The 23,071-nt window shown below is 34.0% G+C and overlaps 3 protein-coding genes and 1 long non-coding RNA gene across 4 annotated transcripts; 3 read left to right on the top strand and 1 right to left on the bottom strand.

Moving 5' to 3' along the window:
* The first annotated feature begins 370 nt into the window (after positions 1-370).
* Positions 371-3,098, top strand: LOC111387260 (transcription factor DUO1-like). Its single transcript, XM_023011806.1, has 3 exons — positions 371-693; positions 984-1,233; positions 2,141-3,098. The coding sequence occupies exons 1-3, from the start codon at positions 485-487 to the stop codon at positions 2,651-2,653; spliced, it is 972 nt and encodes a 323-aa protein (XP_022867574.1). The 5' UTR covers positions 371-484; the 3' UTR covers positions 2,654-3,098.
* Positions 3,099-6,088: 2,990 nt separating this feature from the next.
* On the top strand, positions 6,089-7,926 carry LOC111387281. Its single transcript, XR_002701383.1, has 4 exons — positions 6,089-6,196; positions 6,273-6,341; positions 6,432-6,491; positions 7,132-7,926. It is a non-coding gene; the product is annotated as an uncharacterized LOC111387281 (long non-coding RNA).
* A 3,516-nt stretch (positions 7,927-11,442) lies between these two features.
* On the top strand, positions 11,443-13,776 carry LOC111379003 (transcription factor DUO1-like). The gene is made up of 4 exons (XM_023002314.1): positions 11,443-11,687; positions 11,978-12,047; positions 12,338-12,587; positions 13,747-13,776. The coding sequence occupies exons 1-4, from the start codon at positions 11,549-11,551 to the stop codon at positions 13,774-13,776; spliced, it is 489 nt and encodes a 162-aa protein (XP_022858082.1). The 5' UTR covers positions 11,443-11,548.
* A 187-nt stretch (positions 13,777-13,963) lies between these two features.
* On the bottom strand, positions 13,964-22,204 carry LOC111387271. The gene is made up of 4 exons (XM_023011817.1): positions 21,784-22,204; positions 19,284-19,442; positions 19,076-19,184; positions 13,964-14,456 (listed from the first exon to the last, which is right to left on the bottom strand). Exons 1-4 carry the CDS (start codon positions 22,129-22,131, stop codon positions 14,236-14,238), a joined length of 837 nt encoding a protein of 278 aa, XP_022867585.1. The 5' UTR covers positions 22,132-22,204; the 3' UTR covers positions 13,964-14,235.
* Between the last annotated feature and the right edge of the window lie 867 nt (positions 22,205-23,071).

The raw sequence follows: 23,071 nt of genomic DNA, 5'->3' as shown, positions 1-23,071 counted from the left end.
ATTCTAACAATTTAGCAAATAATATATATAATCCAATCCTACAAATATCAAAATAGTCATTAAACCAATAAAATATAACCAATAAATTAGTACTGTAAAAAAAAAAAACAGTTAAATATTAAAATTATTTACTTTAAATACAAAATTGAATATTTTTTAAAATATTAAATACAATTCAGTCTTTTAAATATTTTCTTTCATTTTCAGGGCTGCCAGCATAATTTTGAAATTCCGGGGACTGAATTTGAATTCAAAAGAATAATAGAACGTGGATTAAAAAGTGGACAGATAATGCCAATAACCGCTCCTAACCGTCACTACACCACCCCCCACGCCAATAACATTTAAAATTGACAAATGAAAGACAGAACTCCAGCGACAAAAAATCTACCGAAAAATTCTCAAAAAAACAAGATTTTTGCATGCATATTTTATATATATGTGTATACGTGTGTGGTGAAGAGCGAATTGATGTTGATAGAGAATGGATGGGAGGAAGAGAATGTTATGTGATGATATGGGTACGATAAAGAAAGGGCCATGGAAGGCAGAAGAAGATGAGGTTTTGATAAACCATGTCAACAAATATGGCCCTAGAGACTGGAGCTCCATTCGATCCAAAGGTCTCTTGCAACGTACTGGCAAGTCGTGCCGTCTCCGTTGGGTTAACAAACTCCGACCCAACTTGAAGAAGTATGCAAATAATGCCACTCCATTTTCATCAACCTCATAACCAGATGCAAATAATGCCACTCCATTTTCATCAACCTCATAACCAGTTATAGATGTGTGTGCGAGAGCGTTGAAATTAACCCTTCTTTGTATCTGATTTATCACTGTTAATCAATTAAGAATGGCTTTTCAGATATTCCACAGAAAAAGTTATATTGATATGGTTCTTCTTCTCTCTGACTTGTTATTATAAACATGCACAAAACACTGGCCTTACTTTTTCATGTTTCCTTCTCGTTTAATTTGTGTAGTGGGGTGAAGTTTTCGGCAGAGGAGGAGAGAACAGTGATAGATCTTCAAGCACAATTTGGTAACAAATGGGCTAAAATAGCCACATATTTGCCAGGAAGAACAGACAATGATGTTAAGAATTTTTGGAGTAGCAGACAGAAGAGGCTGGCAAGGATTCTGCAGACATCTGCACCACCATGCGGCAGCAAGCCTAGGAAGAACAAGGAAATCCAAGTCCCTCCTCTTCTTGACGGTGTTCCCTCTTTGGAGGTAAGCAAAATTTCATTCATTCTCACCAATCTTTGGTTGATTCCATTCCTGGCTTTTCAAGACAGGTCTGTAGGACATCCTATTTTTCCCTTTTCACACCACAAACTCTAGTAAAAGAATGTTCTTTTCGGGTTCTGTTTCTATGTGAACAAGGTTCTTCTCTTCATGATCTTCCCTCTGTGGAGGTGAGGTTATTCATTCTCAGCAGTTTTTAGTTGACTATGTTTGTAGTCATTTCGAACCAGGTCTTTCAGGAAACCCTATTTCTCCATTTTTACTTTTTGTTCCGTAACATGTTTTCCAACTCTAAGAGCCTAATACTGTGGATTCTACTAATAATCCTCTGGTAAAGTTTATAAGGCAATAAGTTTATCCACTATCCAAGTCTTTTTTGAATTTTGTACACGTTGCAGATTATGATGTTAATGTGTTCGAATTGGCAAATAACCCAAGGTCGCTTCAGCATTGTCCCTGATTTCATTCCTCAGCAAAGAGCATGCATCTGATTATAATGGGTGGATTGAGAAAAGTTCTTTGGCTAATCAACCACTGGTTTTTACGACAATATCATGTTTATGGAGAATATTAGAGCCTATTTTCTATCAAACGAGGCAGAATCAAAGTATAGCGTTAAGCAAGTGGTATAACCATTGAGATCTGTGGCAGCAAACACAATGGAGTCAGTTCTACTCACTTTTGCTATTATGATAAAATATGCTAAATGCGCTTAATAGGATAAAAATTCTTCAAGTTCCCACCTAAGACCCATGAAACAAGCGTCGAACAAGTAGTCGTGATGAGGATTAACGTAGTATAATTCCCGGTTCTCCTCTGGCTGCTTAGACCCTTACACGAGTCATATAAAGTTATTGGGTTATCTAAATTATCTAATTGTTTTCAATCTCAGGCACCAATATTCAGCATGTTGAGAGAGGAAGAATCAATAATCAAGTCACGATCTTGCTCATCACCATATATTGATGATTCTGAGACAATCAAAATGGTGCCTTTACAAGGGTTAATGTATCCCGGTTCGCTGAATTTTGAACATAGCCCACATCAAATTGAGTTCAATCCGGCCGTTGACAAGCAATCATATGAAGAACAGCAGTTACAACTCCCATTTCCTCAGATTCTACAACTCCAGCCAGATTATTCTTTACCAGTAGAAAACCAAGACTTCATCACTAGGCTCGGAGATCCTAATTTTTATGATGTTTTTGGACAATGTAGTGGTTCTGAACTGGGCACTGGACAACTTCCTATCTTGCCATCCTGTTTTGGACCAGATGGAGGCTCTCATACTCCAAGTCAAGGAGAAAATCAAAACATTGTAACACCGGACAGCTTCATTGATGACTTCCCTCCCATGGACATATTCGATCATCTTGATCCACTTCCAAGTCCATCACAATGGTGATGAGCCAATCCTGAGAACTACTTCAGTAATTAGATTCTTGACTTCATAGTTAAAAAGTACACCAACATTATTGGCTAGTTGTCTCTATTTCTTTTGTACCAAGACACCTTTCTAACAGGTAGTGCCTCATGGATTGAGGCTTGTTTAACAGCTAAATGTAGAGATCTATTCTATGACATTTTTCTTTCGTAAAGTTAATGCTTTTCCTTCACTTAAATTCGGTTCATTACATTTAGAAAAGGTATGCTATGTTTCATAGGCTGGAAAAAGAAGTTAAAATCTCATTCACATACATACCAAACATTCACTTATTCCTAAGAAAATGGAACACAGACTGAAGACAGAACATTGTTCTCATACTAAAAATTATATCCCACAGCACAAAAAGTTGAAACATCATTTTCCATTATTTTCTAGAAAAAAAATCTGGAAGTCTGAACTTACTTTCATAACAGTCACAGAGCATTCTAGTACTTTGTCAATGACAATGATAAACCACCAAATCAGCATTTATTTTCATCAGAAAACCAACAAAAGCTTTTGCAATGGCAGCAAATCGAGAACAACACCTGCAGTCTAATACCAAAAATAATGATTGAGGGGTACATCAATTTAGTTTGTCTAAATGATCATTAGATTCTGTATTGCGATGGGTAAAATTTATGCCAACTTGGCCTTGGTGTGAACCCACAAAGTCTCCAGCAGTAAAAGACTGATTTTCACTGAAAAATATTGGTCTTTTTGAGTGTGAATATCCACAATAAGCAACATCATATACCATATCGGCCTCCTGCACGAATCTAGAGACTACAGATCCAACTCCTTCTCCTGGAAAAGCAAAAACGACGATTAAGAACAATGATATGGCCATTTTTCACACAACCTGCCTTATTCCAACAGACCAACACAAACAAACAAGAATGTACCCTTTAGCATAACTTGAAGATGTATTATAACAATGTGCATCCTCTGTGAGAAGAAAACATGAAAACAATTTATACTGAGACTATGGAAAAATAGCTGTAATTAGCTGTATTTCCACTCATAAAATCTGTCCACATTCGCAGAATCTGGTTTGGTCAATGATTGTGCATTAAATATGGAATAGATTATGAAGTATCCATGGGGAGGGTTTAGCAATAGAATAGATAGATTTATGGGGATTGTATAGCTATAGATTAGACCATTTATTTCTTTCCTTTTATAATTGTATAGCAATGTGTTTGAACCTTGTAAAAATTGACAAACCAAAGAAGCAAGAAATTATTTCTCCTTTTTTTTTTTTTTTACCATATAGTACTGAAGCTCATTTAGCTCCAACAAGCAATTCATCCTAACTAAGACTTAAACGAGCGCATGAATTTCAATACTGACATCCTCAAATGAGCCACCATCTTGTAGGAATACGTTAAATAATCTCACGTGGAATAATGATATAATATGTACAATATATGGGGGCTTAGGCTACTCTTTTAACAAGGTTGACTTTATAAGATAGAACCTCAAGCTTTAATAAGGTATTAGAGCAGGCCACATGCTAATTTGCATTCCAGCTCAAATTTTTGGAATTTTTATCTTCTTGGCAGCTGATTTATGCCGAAATCCTATTCTTTGTGTTTTTAATTGGAGAAAAATGGTTTAGAAACTATATAAACATGAAATTCCAGAGCAATTCAGCTGATTTTGAGGTGGGGGAATAGCCTACTTTCAAAGCAGTTCAGCACATCTCAAAGCAGTTCAGTCTCTTATCAGGCTGGTTAAGCAATTTTAAGTCCGTTTCACCCTATTTTCAGCCCACTTAAAATGTCTTCGAGGCTTGTTCAGATGTTTGTTAATCAAGTTCAATCATTTTTTGGGTAGATTTATACTTGTTCAATGCTCGTTTCTTCTTTTTTCTGGCCATTCTACACCAATTTAGACCATTTCTTGCATCTTTCAATCCTATTTCAGATAGTTCCAATACAATTGAATTCTTGGCTGTCAAATTATTTATAAATCACCTTTTAACCCAATTGTGCTTCCTCTTTTATTAGTTTCAAATTGGCAATATCTCATCCATTTGTGCACTTGCTCACTTGACTTGATTAAACGCCACTAGCTTTACATGTAATTCTCGGGTCATTGATTCAGGAACCACAGATCACATGACTAGCCACTCAAATTTGTCTGTTCCTTAGTTCCAACAGATCACGTGGTTCACTCTCATCTATTGCGGGAAAATGGTGTATTCCTATTTTAAAATCTCTTTTGCCATACTACACACTACATGTTCCAAAATTGTCTTGCAACCTTCTGTCAATTAGCAAAATCACTAAAAGTCTTAATTGTGTCGCTATGTTTTTTTTCTACTTATTGTAAATTTCAAAACCTGCATACCAGGAACATTATCAACATGGAAAGGAGACTGATTTTAGTGAATCTATTGGTTCAAGAAATCTATCCCATACATACTTAAGTTCTTTTTCTACACATACTTTATGGGAAAAAGCTGTTCTTACTGCTAAATACCTATCCTAACATTTTTACAAATCTCTCATCCAAATTTTTAATTTCGATTGTGTAGCTTTATTCATGTACATAGCCATAATCGGGAAAAGTTAGATCCTAGGAGTCCTCGATGTGCTTTTAGGACATTCTATTACTTAGTACAACATGGGTAATCTTTCCATGCATTTTGATCTCTAATGCTCGGACTCTTCAAAATGGTTGGAGTACCTGTGTCGGATACGACATGACATGGGTATGGGTTAGGATATGTGTCGGATCCGCCGAATTTCAACCAGACACTTCGCCCTTTTTTGCTTTTTCTTTCTTTTTTCTTTTCCTTTTCTACTCTTTATAAACCTTGCGCCACCTCTGAGAGGTTGGAGAAAGGCGACGACACTAGATTTTCCCTTCTTCTTTCTTTTTCCTTTCCCTACCCTTCTCTTTTCTTCTTTTTTTTTTTCCCTTCTCTCTTTGTATCGGTGGCTTAAGGTTTTGCTTGTATAAATTGAAATTGAGTTCCATATAATACTACTTAATGCTCCATTAAATCCAAATTGCAATCAAGTCCCTCATTTTCTATTTTATATAACATTTAGTAATTAACTTCTCATAATTGAAAACTAAACCCCAAAATTTTATTTTATTCATCTTAATCTCTTATTCAATACTATTTCCTTCTTTGTGAACAATTGATTTTGGTCTATTCAAAATGAGATCTTGGGTTAGTAAAAAAATTGAAACTTGAAAAACGTACTCAAGTACCCGATTTAAAATTTATATTCTTTTTAACCATATCCTTGTATCCTTTATTTTAGAAAATAAAGGATCCAACACTTAGATACTTATCCATACTTGAGTCCGAGCATCATAGGTAAGGAGTACGTATGGGAAAATCATTTCGTCAAAAGTTTGTCACGTTATATACTTGATATTAGAATTAACCTTTTCCAGGTAACCAAATTTTTTATTTTGTAATCTATCTGCTTATTATAAACTTGTGACAGGATACGGGACGATGTCGAGAAGGAAGATGCTTTCAGAGGTTTATGTGCAATGGTATGCACTTGTTTTCTTGTATGACAGGATTTCGACCATATATTGGCATTCATTTCATGTTATCAATGTCTTTTAGGTTAGAGCAAACCCATCTGGAGCTTTAAGTTCTCTCGTTTTCATGTGCAAAGCTATTGCTAGTTGGCATGTAAGTGACGTGCTGTCACCCTTTTCATTAAAGCCTTCTTAAGAAATATGTATTAAGTTGATTGAATAATTATCTTATTCTTCTTAACAGGAAATAAGGAGTGAAGATCTGCACAAAGAAATTTGCCAGGTTTTGCATGGCTATAAACAAGTAAGCAGCTCCTCCTTGATATATTCAGTTCTCTACGACTCAGAACGTTTACTTATAAAGGAATAGTTAGCTTTAAAATAAATGTTCTTTATTGGTTAAAGTTGAAGTTTACTTATTACATTGAAATAAAGGTAATTTGTATAGCTTAAAGAGTAAGAAGCAAGTAGGTCTTCCAACCATGTTTGGAGACAGACAGTTACTTCTTTTATGGCTTAGTTTTAGTATCTCTAGCTCGTACCTGGCCACAATAATGATAGCTATGAACCAAATTACTTTGCAAAAGATATTCTAGTTGAGCACTGTATTTGAACATCTTCTTCACCTGCTATACCCTGCCACCATGGAAAAGGAAAATGAAAAAAAAAAAAAAAAAAAAAAAAGCACTCAACCTTACTAGCACCAAAATTGCAGGAAAGGACGGAGAAAGTGTGAATAAGGAACCAATATTTGAAGCTAGTTATTCTTTGTGGGGGAGCATATATTTGATGATCAAGTGGTTCCCAAGATGCTAACCGCAATCAAATTCCACTCATATGGGGAGTGTGGACGTTCAAATCACCTATATGCCCCCAAGTATTCTGTTCGCTATTTGAGGAGATACATAATTAATACATTTTTAAATCAATGACATTCTTGCCAGATGCTAAAAAACGGAGCATGGGAACAATGTATGTCTACCTTGGAGCCACCCGTGAAGGACAAGCTATTGAAGTATCAAGTATAATATTCCTTCAGTATTTCGTGTTTCTGCTGAGCAAGTACATCTCCAATGAATAGCCTCTTCAAAACATCATCAGCACTTGTATTGTTGTCATTTTGAGTTGGTTGTAGGGAGCCCACGTTTCACATAGGAGCCTTTTTTGATAGTATTTACCAACATATGTATTCTCATTACAGCTCAAAGCTTTTCATACCTCCTGTCCTTTCAATGGATTGACTTTGTGAAATACCATTTTATCGGGAACTAAGGAGAAGCATGGCCCGGAGAATTCAATTTGCTGTATAGGGATGTGCTATTTAAAATTTCAGATTCTTCTCTCCCCAGGCTAAACGTGGAAGAGAAGGATATCTTCTTATTCGATGAGTTTGTTTCATGTTTTTGCCTTGTACCTGGGGTTTAAAAGTAACTTTCTTAAGGTTCCTTGGGTAGGTTACAGTCCAAAAGTTCATCGAAGTTTTGATAGAAAAGGTGTCTATGTTTATTAATTACTCTCTTCCACCCTGAAAGTGTAATCTTTTACTTGAAGGCCGAGCAAAATAGATGGTGTTGCCTAGGGTTCAATTATATAGAACAATAAATGTGCTGTTAGCCATTGTGAGTTTTGATTCTAAACGAATTTTATTGTTTTGGAATTGAGAACTAAAATTGAACTCTCGAGTGATTTTTATGGCTATTATTTTCACTGCCTACATTGTGGTGACTTTTGGTGGTTTATTATTATTTATTTGGTGAATATTTTCCTTTTCTATTTACATTCTTTTGAGCAAGCCATGACACTTTTTTAATGCATTTTAGCATATTTTCATTGATTGAGTTGCCTAATTTGGATGTTTTTTAAAATGAAAAGAGACCAGTTGATCTCAGTATTTCTACATGAATAGGGTATAATTGTTTCTATCAGAGGTAAAATTGCCTTGATTGAGTTTTAAAATATATTTTGAAGAATATTTTATCTTTTCCATTAGTTAACACGTAAAATTTAAATTAAATCTATAGAAATCTTGTTAGAAATTAATAAGCTTGTGAAGCAAAATGTGTGGTCTAGAGAGATTTGTGCAGGTTTATGATTTTACATTGAAGAATGTTCAAGGCGCGTCTAAAGCGAAAGGTTTCGATAAATAAAAAAAAAAAAAAAAAAATGGGGATGACATTTTTGGTACGCTATGTAGGAGGATTGGATGGTATTGTGTTGTATTAAAGGGATAAACTGAAATAAGGACCTTTTTTCCTCGCACGAGAGGATTGGGAAAAACGCACTTCTAGTGCACTAGTTATTGTATCCATGGTAAATGTCAAGTCCCTGTTAGACAACCATTATTTGCAAAAAATAAAAATAATGTTTTGAATAGTGATTTTTAGGAGAATGTGTAATTAAAAAGCTGAGAAAAATTTTAAGTTTATGTGCAAAATATCTTATTGTGTGAATATTTAGTTGAAAATGAGTTTTCAAATGATGGTTGTCAAATAGGAGCTTCGTAACCAAGTGCAAAGCGGATGATTGCTGAAAACGTGGTTTTAGCATCTGGGCCAGATCGATAGTGGAAACCTTGCACTAAGTGCAATCTCCAACGACAACGATCCTAAATGCATGAAAATGAACTGTACGCAAAATACGAAGGGTATGGAAGACTCACCTGATGCCAATTTTGCATTCGTGTCATTTTGTATGTGAATATATTTGTATGTGTATATTCACATAGGAGCACATATACGCATGTATTTTGAGTGGGTCCAAGTTCCGACCTGTGGGCAGTGCATCCTCATCGATTGTATTTGTTGTTCATTAATAGACTTGAAATTATAGCCTTTGCTCGTATCACTCCTGATATTCTCCGGATTTACAGTCTCATTTTTTTCTTGGTTTAGCTAAAAAGTAGATTTTGATAAAAGTTGATGAAATATGAAGTTGAAAAGCTGATAAAAAGTTGTAAATTCCTTGAAATGCGTGATTAAAATGAGTTTTAGAAAACGAGAACCGAACATGGGCTTTATAAGAAAATGATCGACCTTTTTCACCACGCTACTTTTGTGCTTGTGCTAGTATCAATCCAGTTCTTCAGAAGTAACATAATTTATGGACTCGAGCCACTTGAGGAGTTGACACCATTCATGGACTCGAATTTTGCCTTAATGGCTGATTGGAAGGCAAATGAGAGCTGGAATTTCCGAGCTGCAAGCTTGTAATTTTACCCCAGTAGGGTTGATCAAGTGGACAACAAGCAAACCATTTAAAATAGAACAATAGTTAAGGAATTAATGCATATATCTTATATTCTAGTCTCGTTAGAAATTAATGTAATAATAGGACAATATATTTCCTTTTCCTTCTAGATATAGGTTTGGGCTAGTGTATATACAACTGATTATAAGTTTCACCGAATTTTCAACTTATTCATCTCACAATTTTTCCAGTTCTCGCTTCGCACGCTTCTCCCAAATCCAAATCCCTAACTGAAGAGATCAATAATATATCGATCACTAGCCCCTTTAGGCAGCAAGAGCCGAAACCATTCTACATACAAGTGTAATTGTTTAATTCGTTGGACAATGTCATTTGTACTCTTTTTTGTATATACAATTGATTGCGTGAAATTGTTCAATTGTGTATTGTCATGTGAGCAAGTGGAAAAGATGGTGTAGATTATGTGATTGAGTGGAAGCATTGTCCAATATAATGTTATTTTTTATTTTCGGGAAATCGGAAAGGTTACATTTTTTTTGAAAATAATCTTTGCCTTACCTCAAAATAAATATTTTATTTATTTTCAACTTTCACAAATAAGAAAATTAGTTTACCTGTAGGTGAATTTACATAAAAAGTAAATAAAATAAGCATCTTGATAAATAATACATTTAACATATTTTATAAGTAATTTTTGTCAAAATGTGATTTATAAGTATTTTTTTAACTAAAAAAATTTTATTTTCTATGGGGCTACGGTCCAAACATTTTGTGTCTCAAAGTATGTTTGACTCCGTTTATACGTAAGTTAAATTTAATTATAAGTAAATTTGAAAAAAAAAAAAATCATCTTTTTCTTTCTTTCTTTTTTTTTTTTTAAGGAAAAAAATGTTCATGCTTGAATGTACTTATAAACCCCTGTTTGGTGGTGATTAAAATTAGATTTTTAGTAGATTTTGATGAAATGTGTAGTTGAAAAATTATGGATCCCATAAAATGAGTGATTAAAATTAATTGTTGACTTTGAATTAAATTAAAATAAAGATTTTAAACAATACCAAACAAGGGTTAAGTATTTTATATTTATAAAGGAAATATTGCTTATTTTCATAGTAAATGAGTGATTGTCTTCTCCAGTTTGATTGATAAAATCGTTCAAATAACCTTGCTAATTTAACAACATTTAAAAAAAAAAAATTAAAAAAATCAGTTAAATAATAAGAAAGTATACAGATGAGCAAATATTAAATGTCAAAGAATTTATGTTAAAATTCATTCAAATAGAAAAAATTATATTAAATAATGGATTACTAAAAAATTATTAAAGAACTTAGCCCTGATTGACAATGATAATAGTGAGTGCCCTTTTTTTTTATTTTTTTTTATTAGTAGGGAAAATAAGTTTTGAAATAGTTTTTTTTTTAATTTTATTTTAAAGAAAGTTTTGAGCTTACGTATAAACTATTTTATTATGAGAATGTGTGGTTAAAAATGAGTTTGATAAAGAAATTTTTTTTTTTAATGTTTGTCAAACATGAATAATTTAGAACAAAAATTAACTTAGTACACTTATTCTATTTATATAACTGAATACAATATAATCTTAAAAGCACTTATTAAATTGCCAAATAAATGAAACCTATTTTATTCAGAGACTTAATAATTATTCTAACAATTTAGCAAATAATATATATAATCCAATCCTACAAATATCAAAATAGTCATTAAACCAATAAAATATAATCAATAAATTAGTACTGTAAAAAAAAAAAAAAAACAGTTAAATATTAAAATTATTTACTTTAAACACAAAATTGAACATTTTTTTAACGTATTAACTACAATTCAGTCTTTTAAATATTTTCTTTCATTTTCAGGGCTGCCAGCATAATTTTGAAATTCCGGGGACTGAATTTGAATTCAAAAGAATAATAGAACGTGGATTAAAAAGTGGACAGATAATGCCAATAACCGCTCCTAACCGTCACTACACCACCCCCCACGCCAATAACATTTAAAATTGACAAATGAAAGACAGAACTCCAGCGACAAAAAATCTACCGAAAAATTCTCAAAAAAACAAGATTTTTGCATGCATATTTTATATATATGTGTATACGTGTGTGGTGAAGAGCGAATTGATGTTGATAGAGAATGGATGGGAGGAAGAGAATGTTATGTGATGATATGGGTACGATAAAGAAAGGGCCATGGAAGGCAGAAGAAGATGAGGTTTTGATAAACCATGTCAACAAATATGGCCCTAGAGACTGGAGCTCCATTCGATCCAAAGGTCTCTTGCTCATTTAAAATTGACAAAAGAAAGACAGAACTCCAGAGACAAAAAATCTACTGGAAAATTCTCAAAAAGACAAGATTTTTGCATGCATATTTTATTTTTATGTGTATGTGTGTGGTGAAGAGCGAATTGATGTTGATAGAGAATGGATGGGAGGAAAAGAATGTTATGTGATGATATGGGTGCGATAAAGAAAGGGCCATGGAAGGCAGAAGAAGATGAGGTTTTGATAAACCATGTCAACAAATATGGCCCTAGAGACTGGAGCTCCATTCGATCCAAAGGTCTCTTGCAACGTACTGGCAAGTCGTGCCGTCTCCGTTGGGTTAACAAACTCCGACCCAACTTGAAGAAGTATGCAAATAATGCCACTCCATTTTCATCAACCTCATAACCAGATGCAAATAATGCCACTCCATTTTCATCAACCTCATAACCAGTTATAGATGTGTGTGCGAGAGCGTTGAAATTAACCCTTCTTTGTATCTGATTTATCACTGTTAATCAATTAAGAATGGCTTTTCAGATATTCCACAGAAAAAGTTATATTGATATGGTTCTTCTTCTCTCTGACTTGTTATTATAAACATGCACAAAACACTGGCCTTACTTTTTCATGTTTCCTTCTCGTTTAATTTGTGTAGTGGGGTGAAGTTTTCGGCAGAGGAGGAGAGAACAGTGATAGATCTTCAAGCACAATTTGGTAACAAATGGGCTAAAATAGCCACATATTTGCCAGGAAGAACAGACAATGATGTTAAGAATTTTTGGAGTAGCAGACAGAAGAGGCTGGCAAGGATTCTGCAGACATCTGCACCACCATGCGGCAGCAAGCCTAGGAAGAACAAGGAAATCCAAGTCCCTCCTCTTCTTGACGGTGTTCCCTCTTTGGAGGTAATCAAAATTTCATTCATTCTCACCAATCTTTGGTTGATTCCATTCCTGGCTTTTCAAGACAGGTCTGTAGGACATCCTATTTTTCCCTTTTCACACCACAAACTCTAGTAAAAGAATGTTCTTTTCGGGTTCTGTTTCTATGTGAACAAGGTTCTTCTCTTCATGATCTTCCCTCTGTGGAGGTGAGGTTATTCATTCTCAGCAGTTTTTAGTTGACTATGTTTGTAGTCATTTCGAACCAGGTCTTTCAGGAAACCCTATTTCTCCATTTTTACTTTTTGTTCCGTAACATGTTTTCCAACTCTAAGAGCCTAATACTGTGGATTCTACTAATAATCCTCTGGTAAAGTTTATAAGGCAATAAGTTTATCCACTATCCAAGTCTTTTTTGAATTGCAAAATTTCATTCATTCTCACCAATCTTTGGTTGATTCCATTCCTGGCTTTTCAAGACAGGTCTGTAGGACATCCTATTTTTCCCTTTTCACACCACAAACTCTAGTAAAAGAATGTTCTTTTCGGGTTTTGTTTCTATGTGAACAAGGTTCTTCTCTTCATGATCTTCCCTCTGTGGAGGTGAGGTTATTCATTCTCAGCAGTTTTTAGTTGACTATGTTTGTAGTCATTTCGAACCAGGTCTTTCAGGAAACCCTATTTCTCCATTTTTACTTTTTGTTCCGTAACATGTTTTCCAACTCTAAGAGCCTAATACTGTGGATTCTACTAATAATCCTCTGGTAAAGTTTATAAGGCAATAAGTTTATCCACTATCCAAGTCTTTTTTGAATTTTGTACACGTTGCAGTATTCCAGCTCAAATTTTTGGAATTTTTATCTTCTTGGCAGCTGATTTATGCCGAAATCCTATTCTTTGTGTTTTTAATTGGAGAAAAATGGTTTAGAAACTATATAAACATGAAATTCCAGAGCAATTCAGCTGATTTTGAGGTGGGGGAATAGCCTACTTTCAAAGCAGTTCAGCACATCTATGGACATATTCGATCATCTTGATCCACTTCCAAGTCCATCACAATGGTGATGAGCCAATCCTGAGAACTACTTCAGTAATTAGATTCTTGACTTCATAGTTAAAAAGTACACCAACATTATTGGCTAGTTGTCTCTATTTCTTTTGTACCAAGACACCTTTCTAACAGGTAGTGCCTCATGGATTGAGGCTTGTTTAACAGCTAAATGTAGAGATCTATTCTATGACATTTTTCTTTCGTAAAGTTAATGCTTTTCCTTCACTTAAATTCGGTTCATTACATTTAGAAAAGGTATGCTATGTTTCATAGGCAGGAAAAAGAAGTTAAAATCTCATTCACATACATACCAAACATTCACTTATTCCTAAGAAAATGGAACACAGACTGAAGACAGAACATTGTTCTCATACTAAAAATTATATCCCACAGCACAAAAAGTTGAAACATCATTTTCCATTATTTTCTAGAAAAAAAATCTGGAAGTCTGAACTTACTTTCATAACAGTCACAGAGCATTCTAGTACTTTGTCAATGACAATGATAAACCACCAAATCAGCATTTATTTTCATCAGAAAACCAACAAAAGCTTTTGCAATGGCAGCAAATCGAGAACAACACCTGCAGTCTAATACCAAAAATAATGATTGAGGGGTACATCAATTTAGTTTGTCTAAATGATCATTAGATTCTGTATTGCGATGGGTAAAATTTATGCCAACTTGGCCTTGGTGTGAACCCACAAAGTCTCCAGCAGTAAAAGACTGATTTTCACTGAAAAATATTGGTCTTTTTGAGTGTGAATATCCACAATAAGCAACATCATATACCATATCGGCCTCCTGCACGAATCTAGAGACTACAGATCCAACTCCTTCTCCTGGAAAAGCAAAAACGACGATTAAGAACAATGATATGGCCATTTTTCACACAACCTGCCTTATTCCAACAGACCAACACAAACAAACAAGAATGTACCCTTTAGCATAACTTGAAGATGTATTATAACAATGTGCATCCTCTGTGAGAAGAAAACATGAAAACAATTTATACTGAGACTATGGAAAAATAGCTGTAATTAGCTGTATTTCCACTCATAAAATCTGTCCACATTCGCAGAATCTGGTTTGGTCAATGATTGTGCATTAAATATGGAATAGATTATGAAGTATCCATGGGGAGGGTTTAGCAATAGAATAGATAGATTTATGGGGATTGTATAGCTATAGATTAGACCATTTATTTCTTTCCTTTTATAATTGTATAGCAATGTGTTTGAACCTTGTAAAAATTGACAAACCAAAGAAGCAAGAAATTATTTCTCCTTTTTTTTTTTTTACCATATAGTACTGAAGCTCATTTAGCTCCAACAAGCAATTCATCCTAACTAAGACTTAAACGAGCGCATGAATTTCAATACTGACATCCTCAAATGAGCCACCATCTTGTAGGAATACGTTAAATAATCTCACGTGGAATAATGATATAATATGTACAATATATGGGGGCTTAGGCTACTCTTTTAACAAGGTTGACTTTATAAGATAGAACCTCAAGCTTTAATAAGGTATTAGAGCAGGCCACATGCTAATTTGTATTCCAGCTCAAATTTTTGGAATTTTTATCTTCTTGGCAGCTGATTTATGCCGAAATCCTATTCTTTGTGTTTTTAATTGGAGAAAAATGGTTTAGAAACTATATAAACATGAAATTCCAGAGCAATTCAGCTGATTTTGAGGTGGGGGAATAGCCTACTTTCAAAGCAGTTCAGCACATCTCAAAGCAGTTCAGTCTCTTATCAGGCTGGTTAAGCAATTTTAAGTCCGTTTCACCCTATTTTCAGCCCAGTTAAAATGTCTTCGAGGCTTGTTCAGATGTTTGTTAATCAAGTTCAATCATTTTTTGGGTAGATTTATACTTGTTCAATGCTCGTTTCTTCTTTTTTCTGGCCATTCTACACCAATTTAGACCATTTCTTGCATCTTTCAATCCTATTTCAGATAGTTCCAATACAATTGAATTCTTGGCTGTCAAATTATTTATAAATCACCTTTTAACCCAATTGTGCTTCCTCTTTTATTAGTTTCAAATTGGCAATATCTCATCCATTTGTGCACTTGCTCACTTGACTTGATTAAACGCCACTAGCTTTACATGTAATTCTCGGGTCATTGATTCAGGAACCACAGATCACATGACTAGCCACTCAAATTTGTTTGTTCCTTAGTTCCAACAGATCACGTGGTTCACTCTCATCTATTGCGGGAAAATGGTGTATTCCTATTTTAAAATCTCTTTTGCCATACTACACACTACATGTTCCAAAATTGTCTTGCAACCTTCTGTCAATTAGCAAAATCACTAAAAGTCTTAATTGTGTCGCTATGTTTTTTTTCTACTTATTGTAAATTTCAAAACCTGCATACCAGGAACATTATCAACATGGAAAGGAGACTGATTTTAGTGAATCTATTGGTTCAAGAAATCTATCCCATACATACTTAAGTTCTTTTTCTACACATACTTTATGGGAAAAAGCTGTTCTTACTGCTAAATACCTATCCTAACATTTTTACAGATCTCTCATCCAAATTTTTAATTTCGATTGTGTAGCTTTATTCATGTACATAGCCATAATCGGGAAAAGTTAGATCCTAGGAGTCCTCGATGTGCTTTTAGGACATTCTATTACTTAGTACAACATGGGTAATCTTTCTATGCATTTTGATCTCTAATGCTCGGACTCTTCAAAATGGTTGGAGTACCTGTGTCGGATACGACATGACATGGGTATGGGTTAGGATATGTGTCGGATCCGCCGAATTTCAACCAGACACTTCGCCCTTTTTTGCTTTTTCTTTCTTTTTTCTTTTCCTTTTCTACTCTTTATAAACCTTGCGCCACCTCTGAGAGGTTGGAGAAAGGCGACGACGCTAGATTTTCCCTTCTTCTTTCTTTTTCCTTTCCCTACCCTTCTCTTTTCTTCTTTTTTTTTTTCCCTTCTCTCTTTGTATCGGTGGCTTAAGGTTTTGCTTGTATAAATTGAAATTGAGTTCCATATAATACTACTTAATGCTCCATTAAATCCAAATTGCAATCAAGTCCCTCATTTTCTATTTTATATAACATTTAGTAATTAACTTCTCATAATTGAAAACTAAACCCCAAAATTTTATTTTATTCATCTTAATCTCTTATTCAATACTATTTCCTTCTTTGTGAACAATTGATTTTGGTCTATTCAAAATAACATCTTGAGTTAGTAAAAAATTGAAGTTTGAAAGACGTACCCACATACCCGTGTCCAAAATTTAGACTCTTTTTAACCATATCCCCGTATCCTATATTTTAGAAAATAAAATATCCGACACTTAGATACGTACCCGTACTCAATATCCATACCCGAGTCCAAGCATCATAAATTTTGATCTTGATGACCCAATTGCTCATTGAAAAGGTTTAGATCTTGCAAATTGGATCCTATTTTTGAATTGTTTAGTAACATGAATTGTCACCTTCATTTAAAGAATTTACTACTAGTCTTCCTGTATTTCTGTTCCAAGAAATATACACGACGCTCTAGTTATTCTAAAGTGGAAAAGGCTAATAAAGCTTAAAACTGATGGGACAATTGACACATAAGGTAATACTTGTGGCATATGAGTTTACACAAACTTACGGGATGAAGTAGAAACTTTCGCTCCGGTAGCAAAAATGAACTTCATCAAAGTTTTCCCTTTCGGCTAATCTAAATTGGCGTCTTGAATAGCTTGATGGTAAAAATGCATTCCTTCATTGTAATCTAGAAGTGGAAGTGTAGATACCTTTGATAGCAAAAAAGTGCGCACACTAATAAAATCCTCGTATAAACTAAAACAGTCATCTAGAGCTTAGTTTGAAAGATTTACTAAAGTAGTTCATCGATATCTCTGAATAGTATACATAGCCCTTGTTTGGCCCCTATTAAATTCTATTTCATTTTTCCCCTATTTTTAACCACATTATCTTCCATAAAATAAAATTACATGTAAATCGAAAATTTCTCCTTCTTTTTAACCCCTCATTTTTCAAAAAAAAAAAAAAAAGCTATTTCACCCATTTTCATTTCAAAAAATGAGGGCCAAAGGGGGGCATAGAGTCAAGGCGACTGAACTGTATTCTCTAAACACATTGAAAAAAAAATTGTGGTCCTCATTGTCTACATTGATGATTTATTGTCACCAAAAATGATGGTAAAATAAGAATACTCGAGCGCATGCCGGCTTAAGAGTTTGAAATTAAAGATTTGGGAACTTCAACATATTATTTTGGGAATTAATGTGGGAGGGTCAAGTAAAGGAATATTTCTGTCAAAGGAAGTATTTTCTAGATCTTTTCAAAGCAATTAGGTTGCAAATCATGAAATACACCAATTGATCCTAATCATAATTTAGCAGCCACTGCCAATAGTTATGTAGTTAATAAAGGTTGACATCAAAGATTGGTTGGTAATTTGATATACTCGTCTCATATTAGACCTGACATTGCATTTGAAGTTAGTTTGTTAAGTCAATTTATACATTCTCCTTGTGAAATTCACATAAAGGCTGTTTTGAAAATTATACGATACTTGAAAAATTCTCTGAGCAAAGGTTTACTCTTCTCAAAGAATCATTATCTTCAAGTTGAAGCTTATACAAATGGTGATTAGGCTGCTTCTATGATTGACACTAGGTCTATCTCTGGTTATTGTACATTTATAGGTCGAAGTTTAGTTACTTGGAGAAGAAGCAAAATGTGGTGGCGAGATCAAGTGCTAAAGCTAAATTAAGAGCAATGGCTCAAGTAATATGTTAGTTATTGTGGTTAAAGATATTGTTAAAAGAACTACAAATTGTTCAAGAGATAGAATGAAGCTCTAGTGTGAAAACAAAGCTGCAATCAGCATTGCTCACAATCCTGTTTGGTATTATTGCACCAAGTTTGTTGAATTTGATAAACGCTTTTATCAAAAAGAAGATTCAAAGTAACAAATTTGTATTTCATTTGTTTCTAGCAGAAAAATAATTAGCTGCTGTTCTTACCAAAGTGCTATCAAGACCCATTTTCTATTCATCTGATAGCAAGCTGGAGCTGGGAATGATATATATTTTTGAACCAATTTGGAGGGCAGTGTGGAAAAATAGCTGCTGTAGTTAGCTGTATTTCCATTCATACAATGTCTTTTTGCCCTATGATTTGCATTAAATGGGGAGTAGATTATGGATATTATTATTTTTTTATTTTTTGTTTTTTGTTTTTTTTTTTTTTGGGGGGGGGGGGGGGGGGGGTTAAATTTTCTTTCTTCCTCTAGAAACCAAAGGTATTCAGATATAAAATATCATTATTGCAGCCCATCTGAGAAAATGCTGTAAATAACAATGTCTAGATGCATATTTCTGATATATATGGCTAGCATATTAGGAAAACCTTTTATATTCAAGTTTGTGATTATTAAGCACTGCCAAGCAAGAAACTTACCGTGTGTCACCAATAACAAGTTCTCTGAAGGATATTTGTCAGCAAGAGCCTTCATAACCTCTGGATATCTAGCCCTAGCACCTTCCACTGTCTCTTGCCATTGAGGCATCTGTAGGTAAAAGACAGTTTCAGCACAGAAAAATTGAGACTAGTGTAGGCAAAGACGTTTTGAAAATTTCACATTTCACATGTTCTCAGTGTTTGATACCTCCTTGTACACTTGTTCTACAGTATGATCAATAGTTCCAGCAGGTAATACAGATTCACACTGAAAGATATTAAAACCGAAATCACCATCTTCAGGAGCCACGTCAAGTCTTATGGCTCGTGGATTCAGCATCTCACATAATCCATATTCAATTGAGGCCTGAAAAATGTGATGAAGGCTTTGAGTCGATACGGTGACAGCATTTGTTGGAATTGATTATAAAAGGAGACATACATAAATCCAGAATCAATCTTTTGAATCTATAACGAACAGAAAGAAAATGCACAGAAAATTTCAGAGATTAGAATCTATATTCGCACTGATGTTTAGCATCTTTTGTATGGTCAGCCTCAAGCCTGGGCAAAAGAGGACAAGGTTAACAGGTAGCTTAAACCTTTGCCAACTCTTATGATATGAACCCTAATACACATTTTGTTATAGTTTTTTGTTGTTCAGCATCTTCTTCGCAATTCACAAGAGTCTGATAAGCAGAAGCAAGTGAAATTCTAAAGACCATCATTCCAATTGATAGCCCTACAAACAGGTCAAATCTGACCACTTATGAGCTGATACTAAAAATCAAATTAACTACACTTGATGCCCGCAACTTGCAAGTGGATACTTTCCATACAGATATAGCCCTTGCCTGGTGGGAATTAAGATTAGATTTTTAGTAGATTTTGATAAAAGTTTTTGAAATCTGTGGTTGAAAAGTTGTGGGACCTATGAATTATGTTGTTAAAATTGATTGTGTGACTTTGACTTAGGGGGTGTTTGATTCCCATTTTTCCCCAAAACACATTTTTCTTCAATTATTTTCAACCACATATTCTTCATTAAAATAATATTACACACAAATAAAAAACTTTCATTCTTTTTTAACCACACATTCTCCATTAATCTACTATTCCAAATATATTCTTTAAAAAGAATGTGGCTCAAACATACCCTTAGATTAAAATCTGATTTAAATCAATACTAAATAGGGCCATAAATTTTTCTTAGTACTCGAGATGTAAAGCTCAAGATTGATAGCACCATAGATTGTCCATTTCATTTTTATTTTTATCAGCACCAATGATATTGAATTTTTTTACCAAAGAAGTGATAGTCACCTGTGAACATTAGCATCATCAAGAAGTGATAAATTATCTCACTTCCTCTCCCTTGTTCAAATGTTACGAGTCTAGTGAAAAGATGAAATTTATTTCCCTAGTCGAAAAGTAGAATGCTCATAAGTCGAAAATAAAGCACTTCTAATAAAATGTTATTAATTACCTTAATCTAGAAGCTTCTTAATCGACTTCATTATTATCTCCCCAGATATGATAATAAAAGTTCCAAGAAGGTATAATCTGCTTTATCACAGAAAGCCAGAAGACAAATGCATTGGAACCTCATATCCACAAAGCTATGCAGAATGCAAACATATGTGGTCGAACAGTGTTGGCTAAAATTACATCCATTGCTTCACATTTGCCTTCATTTTTAGGAATAAGTACATATAATTACTTTCTTCTTACTCACCAAGCACTAGTTGTTAGGCCAAGGAGGCAACTCAAGTTCTGTAATTACTTTCTTACTACTCATCAAGTACTAGATGTTAAGCGGAAGAGGCAAGTTACTTTCAGTAATTATTTTATCTTCTTATTTCTTGTGGTTGACTGACATAAAACTTTTTTGCTTTCAGTAATCATGACTTCTCAACTATCTATATAATGTTCTGGAATCCTGCAATATCAATTCATTTACGTACAATAACCACACGCCAACTGCAATTGAGGAAGTTGTTAGCAAAACCTCATATTTCCATGAAAATCAACATGTTTTGATTGGTTAAGAGATTATAAGATAAGTCAAATTCTCTTTCCATGAAAATGGTCGCTGTAGAATTTTCTATTCCCAAATTAGGTTCTGAGGTGCATTCTGAAATGTGAGAACATTCTTTTACATTGAAAAACCAATAAATCTGACTTGACAGAACTTTGTGAAATCTAACCATTCCAAATTTATATTTATCAGCAAAGTTATAAAATGGTTCTAACATAAACTCATTAGCATTCTTTCTTAAGAAGTTCTCGATGTAATTCCCATAATGATCCAGGAGAAGTTTATAGAACCATAACTGGGATTTATACATATATATACTATCATGATAGGCAAAATAAGTCACAGCATTAGACAAATAATTTTCCAAATATCATCCAAGCACATGAAAAAGGGTGAATCTAACACGCAATATATATGTGAATAATTGTCTATAGGTCAAAAATTGTACATACAATTAATCAAGACACGATCTGCCAAAGATCAGCAATCTCACAAGAATGAACATAAAGAAAACATTTTAAGGAAGACATTTTCAAATTACACAATACGCAAAAATTGATATATTAATTAAGCAGGTGTAAACAACTTGTCACTAGATGTTAAATGACAATATTTAAATGAACACATCGGTCGATTTTTTACAGCTCAATCTTTTAGCTCGTGAACTGACCTTGATTTTGGAGGGATCGATTTCGACGCCATGGGAGGACATGTCATTGGGATCATCATGTTGATCAGCGACGGCGCAGAGGGCAGACACCACTTCGGAGGCGGTTTGCAGGCAGCGTAGGAAGGGGGAGACGAAGACCCGGTGGATCGGAAACCCGAGCTGGTTCCGAAACTTGCGGCCCGTGTAGAATGCCCGGACCTTTCCGGCGTCCACCAGCGGAGGATCCCAAGGACGCGCCGCCGTGGACGGCCACAGAGGCTCGAAGCTGTCGATCCTGTCGCCATGTCGCATAACGACGACGTTTTGGATGAAATGTGGCTGTATCTGGTCTTCATTTGACGAGTCCATTTTCCCGAGATAAGGAAGAAGAAAGGTGTCGTATTGCAGAAAATTGAAGGTATTTATAGTGTGAGGGTGGCCCCCCATTTGTTGATTGCTCCCACGAGTTTAAAAAGGGGGTTTTGCTACAGCTTCTAGAAGATGAGCTGGAGTAACAATCTACTTACTACTCGTTGGAGAGGTGAGTTTTCCCTGCAAACGCGCGTCTTCGATGACTTTTTATTATCATTATGTTTTTGACTAAAATAATCAATTACCAAAATTGTGTACTTGTTTGATGAAATTAAAATTAAAATTAAAATTTAAGCACTTACTTGATGGTCATTATTCGATAAAAATAAAGTTTGAATAGTAAATTTTGGAGTATGTGTGATTGAAAAGTAAAGAAAATTATGAATTTATTCTAAAATATTTTATTTTATAAGTATATAACTGAAAATGAGTATGTAGAATAAAGAATTTGAAATAATAATTGTTAGACAGAGGTTTAATTTAAGTTTAAGTCAATAACTGATTTTCATTTTATGGATCATAAATTTTCAATCACATATTTTATTAACTTTTATTAAAATTTACCAAAAATCTAATTTTAATTCTCACCAAATAGAGACGTGATAATAAAAAAAGAAAAAGAAAAGGAGCGAATTCCCATCAATGTTATGCAAATAGTAAGGGCGCATTTGGTTTGTGTTTTTTCAGTTTTATGTTCATTTTTTTAAGGGATCATTTAAAGATTACAGAAAATGTATTTAATTTGTCATTCTTAAAAATTATTTCTCAAAACAAAAAACTAGAAAACGCTCTTGGTTTAAAACTTTTAGAAATAGTTTTATGATATTTTTTTCAATTAATTTGATTATTTACTAAAATATATCAATTTTATGCTAATATGTGAGCAAAAAACATAAATTTTAAAGTTGATAAAAAAAGAATCATTGTAAGTATACAT

The sequence above is a fragment of the Olea europaea genome, chromosome 3 (assembly GCF_002742605.1).
Source record: "Olea europaea var. sylvestris chromosome 3, O_europaea_v1, whole genome shotgun sequence".
Lineage (NCBI taxonomy): Eukaryota > Viridiplantae > Streptophyta > Magnoliopsida > Lamiales > Oleaceae > Olea > Olea europaea.
Note: the sequence above shows the minus strand (reverse complement) of the source record. Positions and strands in the feature narration are given on the sequence as shown.